The sequence below is a fragment of the Montipora foliosa genome, chromosome 5 (genome assembly GCF_036669935.1).
Source record: "Montipora foliosa isolate CH-2021 chromosome 5, ASM3666993v2, whole genome shotgun sequence".
Taxonomy (NCBI): Eukaryota; Metazoa; Cnidaria; class Anthozoa; order Scleractinia; family Acroporidae; genus Montipora; species Montipora foliosa.
Genome location: NC_090873.1, coordinates 38,197,215 through 38,207,214, shown reverse-complemented (window position 1 = coordinate 38,207,214; position 10,000 = coordinate 38,197,215). Strand labels below are relative to the sequence as shown.

The following is a 10,000-nucleotide window of genomic DNA, read 5'->3' as shown; positions in this document are numbered from 1 at the left end:
AATTAATCAGTGCTATATACGTTAGCGCCAACCATGATTCGGAGCAACCCGGGCCGGAGTGATTACACCATTTACTAACGTTACGAAAATAACTCGAGTCCGAATGTGACTTCCGCTGCAGTTGTCGAAAGCGCATCAGTAGCTGTTTTTTAGTTTATCTCAATTTTATTAGAACTAGTTCCAAGTTCGAAGTTTACTGAGGACTTTGCAGAACCGTTACGCTGAAGGTACGGCATAAAAGCGGATCACTCATTGAATAGATCTCCTTACAGTTGTGTGCTTAGTTGTCTGACCTTTAAACGAAAGTGAGGCTAGTGTTGACCTTATTATGATATAGATCGTTTTCACGTGACGTCACAGCGGCCATGTTGGTGTACAAGAACAATAGACGTTCTCTCCTTTGGGAACCAAACTCTATTTTTATGCATATTCCATGCATACATTTTGTATTGTTTGGTGAACACCAAATGGCCGCCAAGTCACGTGAGTGAAAACCATCTATAGACCTTCCCCCTTTTCTTGTGTTAATGATGTTGTTGTCAAGCTAATTAGTAAGTATAAGAAAAGCAGTGAGGTTTCTATCAAAGCAAGGTCAACTCCAGCCTCACTTTCATGTATACGCCAGGCAACTAAGTACAGGACTGTAAAATGGTCTATTAAGCAATTGCTCCCGTGTATACCCTGGCCTACCACACTGAATACAAACAAGCATGTCCTGATTGTGATCGTAAAATGTGGAAAGTTGCTCACAGGAATTCCAAACACTTTATGACATCAGGGGCGTAGCGTCCATGTACGCACGTACGCCCGTGCGTACAGCTCAAATCCGGGAATCCTTATTCCATGGAGGTATTAATCTTTTAAAGTCATAAAATCGGGCCAAGCTTTTTAAAGTTCGAATTAACTGGTGTCTCTCTGTGTGAGTATTTCCAGTATATTTTCGTTATCCCATACAGGCCTTGCCAAAAAGTGTCGAATGACAACGAGGTGGCCAGACGAATGCAACGTGATGGATCCAGCATGTTGGACTCGAGGGTCTGGAACCACAATCTACCTAAAATCCTTAGAAAACAAACTCTCTTGGCGTTTTCAAGTTCCTTTCAAAATTATCAATAGAGTCAATCTCTCTGATAGCAAGAGGACGGCTGTTCCAGAATCTGGGAACTGCAACAGCAAATGCGCGGTCTCCAGAGGTCTTTCACCATGCAGCTGTGAGGAACCTTGTGAAGACCTTGAGCGTCATTGCGTAGGGAGTAATGGTAATGCTAATGATGATGAATTTATCTGGCACATTTTCTATTGACATATTCAAAACGGCTTTACAAGCAAGTGATCTATGGGTGAGTATCGGACATGAGCATATACCGGCGCCGCTGGCAGCCGATTTCAGTTCATTAGCGATCTCATCCCGCACATGAATGAATGAAATGAGGCCTGACCACAACACCGGGAGCTCCATGCCTTACCCTTTACGAATAGAGTGTGGGTTCTTTTACGTCCCACTGAGTTGTGAACATTCAAGGAAGTTGTGAGACGGGGCCTACCGTTTACAGTCCTTATCCGAGTTGTCATTAACGAATGAGAGAGGTGATCCTCGGACTTAAGTCGACAATTTAAGCAACCATTTCTGCTAGACACCTGAAAAATTCAGGTCGCGTTAAGTCAAACCCATAACCTCTGCGATGCGGATGCAATACTCTACCCATGAATCTTTGAAGCAGAATATTTCAGAACAGGTCAATTCCCTGGGTCAATTTATTGGGTTCAATAGACGAAATGAATCTCTATTAACATTAACAGAAATTCCATCAGTGCCAAGATGCAAAAGATGCTGACAAGTGCATATTATATTACGTCATTTCGCTCGCAAAAGTGTCTATGTCGGACGTAAATATGAAATTCAGGACAAAATGATTTTTATCCTACTTTTTACTCTCAATTTCCTTTTGGTCTATGTCATATGCACTTGTTTGCATTTTGGCACTAATGGAATTTTTGCTAATGCTAATATAGTTTCATTTCATTCATCGAGTCCTTCACAGAAGCAAGACCCTCTCCCAAGTGTGTGGCTTCAGAGAGCATTGCACCGGCATCGCATGGGTTCGAATGCAGCTGGAGCCACCTGAAATTTTCAGGTGTCAAAACAGACAGTTGCTTAAATTGTCGACCTAAGTCCGAGGATCAATTCTCTCATTCGTTCGTTAATGATAACTTGTAACGACACAGGTATAGATGAAGCTAGATGTTCAAAATCGTGCAAACTTTTGAGAAGGAGCGGTTGGTGGGATAGATGCAGTAAGATAAAGATTCTGTGATCTCGAGCTCTGCAAATTAAAAAAAACCAAGCTTACAATTCAGACCGATTCGCCATAAATCGAAATTAATTGATGAAGAAAATAAAACCTATCCTTACCTCACTTTTCTGTGATAATTCCTGAGCACTTAATGCATCAGAAATTGTTCCTGAGACAGCTGAAGAGAGCGGTCTTGTCAAGTTTTGTCTTGCACCAAAAAATCAAAACATTGGACCAAGAGCCCGCGGCATGAATTTCATGTGTTTACGGTTATATTATTAAATCGCAAAAGTGCGATTTATAAATCGCAAAGTTCGTAACCTTGCGATTTATAAATCGCAAAGGTACTTCAATGTGTTATTTATAAATAACACAAAATATAGGGGAAAAGTACTTAAATAATATTTTTACATTTCGCGCCCCATAACTATCCAGTGGATAAGTCAGCAAAATCGATTGGATAGTGATTTATGGTTCCGTAGTCCGGGGTCATATTTTAACCGAAATAATGAGCCTGCGCTGCTTCATTATTTTTCGCGGTTTCCTAGCAACTGTAACAGAGATTCAATATGGACGAGGAAGCTGTTGGAGCGACAGACAATATTGTGACTGAATTCGCCACATATGAGGACTTCCTCGATAGTCAGATAACTCCATTGGATCTGTATTACCTCGAGGTAATATTTTTTTCATTTATATGCCTTTCTGAGTCGAATTTACTTGGAACTAATAGTGAATCAAGCTCGATGCTTAAACTGCAGTCCAGCCGGGTTCATTGATCGACGTTCTCTGCAGTGTTACAGTTTTTCATGAATCTCTAAGAACCATGTATGTCACTTCCAGATTAGAGAATTTTGCGGACAACTTTTTCCCCAGACAATCAATGCCGGCCGATGAGATATCCCAATTAAGCTTATACACAAGTCATGCAAGCTTTGTAAGTTTAGTAATAAACGTTACATGGTGTTAACTTCTCATTTTTTGGACAAGATTGTAGCTTTGGCTCTAGCTTCAGTACACGACGTGAACGATAGGTTGTCGAAAGTAACATTCTTTAATAATGGCCAACACTCTTTCTCAAAATTAATAATCATATGTTTAGTTTTAGAAAAAGCACTTTCAAAATTGCCCTTGTACTAAACTTGTTGCTGTTGTTTCTATTCAGGATGAAGAGCTTGCCAGACAACTTGTCGAGCTGGGTTACCGAGGAAGCGGGGAGGTCAGTAGAATGCACCTCAGTCTACAGGATTTCATTCAAAAGGGAAACGTAAAATAATAAACACTGAAATTTTTGAAGCATCCCCTACAGGATATAGGGCCACACAGGCCCAGCACATGCTTATTAGTTAGAAGCTTTTGTAGTCCATAATGCATTCCACCATTGTTTTCTTTTGGTGGGGTTGGGGGTGGTAAGTTAGGAAGGGTTCTCTCGCAGAATAAACTCAAGAGAATAAATCTCTTAAAAAAAGTTGTTGACTCTTGTTCAACTTTAATTTTTGCAGCAATAGTTGATCCACAAAATTTAATGTTTACTTGTACCATGATTTGCTAACTACAATGTAGCTTCTTGAGACTAGAAAACTTTAACCCCAGTAAATGAATGAGAGAGTGAAACCTCTTTAATATTGTTGGTCGCTTTCCAAGGGTTAAACCTACAACCCTTTTCTAAGCGACTCTTAAGTACCTATGTATGTACGAAAGCCTTTTTTTCAAAGTGAGCTTGTCAGTGGGCAAATTTGTATGTTCATATTATGTTCTGCTGTGGCCTTCTTATTTTATCTGCAAACACTGTACTGGTGGGGTGAATTATAAACAATGATTTAAACAGTCAGTTCAGCCACAAACCACAATGATGACATACTGTAGTCAGAATGAAGCATTTATGAAGACTAGAAACATTTTTGCAAGTAAGTCGGCAATGGCAACTGAAGAAAGTAAAAATATTATGATACCGTTGGCTTAACCTTTTTTTTCTGTTCTGGCCCCAGTTGTTCAAAGGATGGATAGCGCTTGCCACTATCCGTTGGATAAATCGCTATTCAGTGGATAAGTCATAGCGAAACCAATTGCACTATCGAGTGGATAGTGATTTATCCGGTGGATAGTGTTATCCACTTTTTGAACAACTACTAGGGACTGATGTTTAAAAGCTATTGTTGCTACTGATGTTTAAGGTTCTTAAACGAGAAGAATTTGAAGCAAGGAAGCAAGCAGCGGAGGCTAGCAGATTATCAAAGCGAAGTCAGCAGAAGTAGGACTCACTTTTTATCTGTTGCAACTTTTATTTCATTACTTGTAATCGCAAATTGGTTATAAACGAACGAAATTGTACATGAAATGAATCATACTGAATATTGAACTGCGGAATTGTAAAATCAAAATAAAGCAACAATGCTGGTGAGATCACGGGTTCAAATCCCGTTGAAGTCCTGAATAAATATTGAGGTTAGGTACACTTTAAAAGAGAAAGCTGTGCCATTATTGCACCATTGCAGGTGTGTTTTTTTTAAAAAATCTTTGAAAAAGTCAATATGTTGTTCAGATGTCAAATTGTTCATTAGAAGTTGAAATGATGAAGTAAAATATTTTCTTTCATTTACTCATATATACTGAATTAGCCATAATTCTTATTATGTGTGCATTACATCTTGAAATATTGAAGTAATCAGACCTTTGATATTTTGTTTGTAACAGAACTTTAGCTAGTTCAGGAAAAGATCTCAGAGATCCATTTTTACTGGCTTTGGCAGAGCGTGAAGAGGCCAACAGAAGTGGAAAAATGACAGTAAGTGATTTTAATTTACTCAAATTAAGATACATGTAATGCTAACTTTAATACTTTAGCCTGTGTACAGGCTGCCCACTCCCCTCAAACATTCAGGAGAGTGGGAAGCTGTACACATTGCTAACTTACTTTAGCACATACCAGGTATATAATTTTCAATGCCGCTTGTTAGATGACCATTCCACACAGTCAGACTTATTAAAATAGATCCGTTGGCAATATTGGATTTTGATGCAGTTATATATTAACTAGAGAACGTTTGTAAGGGTACAGTGTACCCCTGGTGAAAATCTTTGAAGGATCTTTGAAGATCCTTAAAGACTCCTCAAAGATCTTTTTGAGGATCTTTCTAAGGATCTTTTTCCGAATCCTCAAGGATCCTACCTAGGATCCTTGAAGATCCTTAAAGATCTTAGCTTTTCTTGCCAAGATCCTCAAAGATCCTTGCCAAGATCTTCAAGGATCCTTGAGGATCTTCGAAGATCCTGTCCAAGATCCTTGAGGATCTTCAAAGATCCTGTGCAGGACCCTCAAGGATTTTTAAAGATCCTGACCAAGATCTTTGAAGATCATCAAGATCCTTGGGGATCTTCAAAATCCATATCCAAGATCCTTGAGGATCTTCAAAGATCTGGTGCAAGATCCTTGAGGATCTTCAAAAACCCTTGCCAAGATCCTGTGCAAGATCCTTGAGGATGTTGATGTTTAAATATCATTTAGGACTTTACAGGAACCTAGCAGAGATTCATCATCGTATTTCCCGCTGGGCACATGTCTGGCCTTGGGGCGCTCCTGGTGGGGTTAGATTTGCATCCACCAGTTGCATCAGATCTGTTTTTGTTATCACAGCTCTTCTCACTTGAGCCCTGTCCACACCTAGAAGATTATTAATTTTATTGTCCACCTTCTCACCCTGAATTGCACTTATTGGACTCCGGTTTGATGTACAAAATTATTTTATTTAAAAACCTGGAAAAAGGAGCTTTCTTTCTGTAGAAGACAAACTTCAATACATAAAATGCTTCATTTGTCTGAAAACTATGTTATAATGCTAAGTATGATTGAAGTAAAATAACAATGATGAATCATGGAAAATCAGTATCCAACTTTATTTGCTAGCATTCTTTATTGAACTGAATGAAAAACAGCCACAAACTACAATTCTCACTTGAGTAAGATGCAAGTGAAGTTTGGTAAGGCTTATCACCTTGGCTTGTTATCAAAAAATGTCCACGAACTCCTGGGTCAAAGGGATGGGAAGAATACAATAAAAATCTAACAAACCTGAACAAATGATGCATTGACTATTGTTTTTCAGACTTGATGTGGATCAAGTTGCCTTTGACAACATTATTTTAACATGAAACTCTGTGACAACTTTGCTCACATCTTATTCAACTGAGATGATAGTAGCTTTTGGAGTTATTTGGTCACATGGTTATCCATTAATTAGAAGTTTAGCTGCATACAGTAAACCAATTTCTTAAAATTTCCTTTAATATGACTTGAATGTATATAAATAATCATAGACACATTATTAAGTAGTCATTAACATCGAGGATACAGCTAAGAATATTCAAACTTTTTTCACAAACAGCCATTTTTATCCAGAAAATGTTTCTTAAAAATAAGACAAAAACCTTAAATTGTAGGATAGAAAAACAGCAAAAGAGAAACACTACAAAAAGAACCTACTTATCATTGCACTTGTAAGTACATCTGCACTACAACAATGTGTGGTTTAACCTAACACATTTGTATTTACTTTATTTTATCTATCTTTTTATTACTCATTTTTTTCGTTACTCAGTATTTGATGCTATTGCCGGCTGAGGCTGTATTTTTAGAACTTTTTCTGAATATTTCAAATGCAGTTACACATCCTGAAAGAACAACAAAACCATAAGGGCAAATTACTCATATTGATTATCATGAAGTCCACATGTACTAGCAAGTCATGCCCTGGAAGTGACAATAAATGCGCATCACCTAACCTTTGAAAATTGCTATGAACCTCAGACACAGCATTTACAGAGAATCGAAGGAATCCTTTGCCAATCATATAATTTGCAACAACCACTCTTTTGATGTAAAGCTTAAGTAATCTCGTTAAGATTCACCTATTTTTTTTTTACAGGATTATAGCAATTAAGCCAAATTATAATCCTTGCCTGCACATGTCAAATTTGGGACTTGAAGCTTGAAAAGTTCGAATTCTCAACAGACCAATTCGGCTAACTCAATGTTGCACCCATTTTAAATCTTTAATTTTGGGAATAAAACGTTTTCTTCTGGTATTTCCATATCATTTTAAATGTGAATGCTTCATTGTCTTGCAAATTCAACACACAAAGAATCTTAAACCCGAGAGATTTGAATTGGGAACAACGTAGACTTGCCACAAGTCAACCTTACGAGAATCCCAGGACAATACGGCATCAACTCAAATATTATCTGCTTATAATTAGCGCCTACCTTTGTACTTGGATTGCTGTACGCATTTCCTCGTTTTGAATCAGTATTTATAGGGTAAAACAATCATGAATCGTAAGATTTATGCTCGTTGATACAAACTTAAATAAAACCGCCGAACTGTAAGAGGAGCCATCGTTGGTGACTGCTGACCAAAAGCGAAACGGCTCACTAGTTTCCAGTCTTATCTCTTATCCAAGATGGCGGAGGATTACAACCCTCCGATTCATCTGTACTTTAAAGAATTACTGAAAAGTCATAGCAGACTCATCGAATTAACCGTTAGCGGAATGTGAAAATTTACTGGTCGAGCCGGCTCGTCACTAGAGGCTCTAGATGTGGCCGTGAATTCTGTATTTTAGCCCTGGTCTTTTTGTAAATGATAATTTACGTGCTGACACGAATTCTTTGATATTTCGAGAGTATACTGTTTCATATTGCTTCTGGCGCCGGCCTGCATCTCTTACGAGTTCACCAAACAAGGTAATCTGTTACTGATATTTCTGACAATCCATGGATTACATCAGAATAAAAGTTTTCTTTTTAATTCATTCGTGTACAGCGTGATTATTTTTATGTTCAAAGTTTGGTGCCTTGACGATGCTTGAGGGTATATGTACGTAATACCTCATAGGATCTTTAGGGATTTTATACACTTTTATACACACTCCTATAAAGGTCCTTACAAGATCCTTGAAGGAACTGTAAGAAATCTGTTAAAGATATTTTCAAGATCACTCTAAAGATCCTTTTAAGATCCGTGAAGGATCCTCATAGGATCTTTCAAGGATCCTAATAAAGGTCCTTTCAAGATCACTATAAGGATCCTTTTAAGATCCTTCAAAGATCCTCGAAAGATCCTAGTATGATCTTTAAGGATCTTGTCAAAGATTTTATTAAGAACCTTTCAAGGATCCTTTTAAGATCCTTGTAAGATCCTCAGTCACTCTTTGAGGATCTTTAAGGATCCTTTTGAGGATCTTTCCAAGATTTTGTGTGTGGATCTTGGTAAGATCTTTGCAAGATCCTGATAATTTCCTCAAGGATCTTAAGGAAGTATCCCAAGAGTCCTCAATGTTAGAAAATCTTTGAAGATCCTTTAAAGATCCTTCAAGGATCCTGTGAAGATCTTCATCTTTAAAGATCTTTGTCAGGTCTTTGAAGATCTTTGAAGATCTTTAAAGATCCTTTAAGGATTTTCACCAGGGACATGTACTTCAGTGACAGCTGTCTGCTGATTCATAATCAGACTCTTTAAAGTGCCTGTGAAGTAAAAAGTATCTTTTGCTTATAATTTTAATTAAAGACCTTTAAAAATGATGAAGAGTGGTGTTTTTTTATTTTTTGTACACCTTCTCTTGTTTCGGAGATACATGTATTCAAGTTTTTGTTTTAGAATTGATGATGTCACAAAAACTGTACACATGCCCGTGATATTAATCCCAAAATTGAAAATATCTCCAAAAATATTGGACGGGTGTTGTTTAAACTTGGCACCAGTAATTTACATCAGATAAGGCACAAAGTGATACCAATTAAAATGTTGCCAATTGACAACACTCATTTTCAGTCCCTCTCTGCAATTAGCCAAATATTTCAGATTTTGAACAGATAAGTATGGGCAGATGGTCACATGAGCTGCCATAATGCTTTACATCTCTGTGTAAGCTTACCAAGATTGAACATTGTCTTATTACAACAATAAATGACAAAATAAAGCCTGCATTAAATAGACCCAGCAGCAAAAATGGTTGCTCTTATAACAGCATAGAGAGTATCATTTTGTGCCTTACTTGATATGGATTTCCGCTGCCAAGTTCGAACAACGCCCTAATCCCTTGCAATATTTTCGGAGATATTCTCAATTTTGCGATTTATTGCAGTCATGTGTACAGTTTTTATGATGTCATCAATTTTTCACCAAAAACTTGAATATCTCCAGAATGAGAAAATATTTTCCAAAATTAGAAAACACCAAATGTTCTTCATCATTTCGAAAGGTCGTTACAGTGTGAGACAAAATTCCAAGCTTCATCAAGTCTGTGAGGAGCTAGCCCCAAAAAGATTTGTACCCTTTCTTTTTTTCTCTCAAACTGTCTGCTAAACACTAACCCCACGGTCACATTCATGCTGGAAGATTGCTTGCTTGGCCAATATTTGTGTACCTTGCACATTCCTAGCTCGTCACAGGTGTGACCAACCTGAAGCATGGCGAACACTTGCTTGCTTGCTTAAAAGAGAGGCTGAGTGCTTAAAACTTCACAGGATCTGCAGCTCTGCTCAAGAGCGCTCTGCAGTGCTCTAATGAACTATGCTAGGTAAACAATTCATGAAAGCTGACTAATAAGGAAAACGGCTTTTATACACGGCTTTCTTGTAGTGCAGGTTTCTTATCATTTTTTTCTTTTATTGTAGTATTTAGTAATCTTAAATTTAGCTAGATAGTAGA

At 37.7% G+C, this 10,000-nt stretch overlaps 1 protein-coding gene across 1 annotated transcript in view; it reads left to right on the top strand.

Annotated features, from left to right (window-relative positions):
* The first annotated feature begins 2,840 nt into the window (after positions 1–2,840).
* Positions 2,841–10,000, top strand: part of LOC138004137 (cilia- and flagella-associated protein 299-like) — a 15,585-nt gene continuing 8,425 nt past the window's right edge. Inside the window, exons 1-4 of the mRNA XM_068850569.1 lie at positions 2,841–2,971; positions 3,460–3,513; positions 4,469–4,545; positions 4,989–5,079. Coding sequence (XP_068706670.1) covers positions 2,864–2,971; positions 3,460–3,513; positions 4,469–4,545; positions 4,989–5,079 — 330 coding nt within the window. The 5' untranslated portion in view covers positions 2,841–2,863. The remainder of the gene's footprint in view (positions 2,972–3,459; positions 3,514–4,468; positions 4,546–4,988; positions 5,080–10,000) is intronic.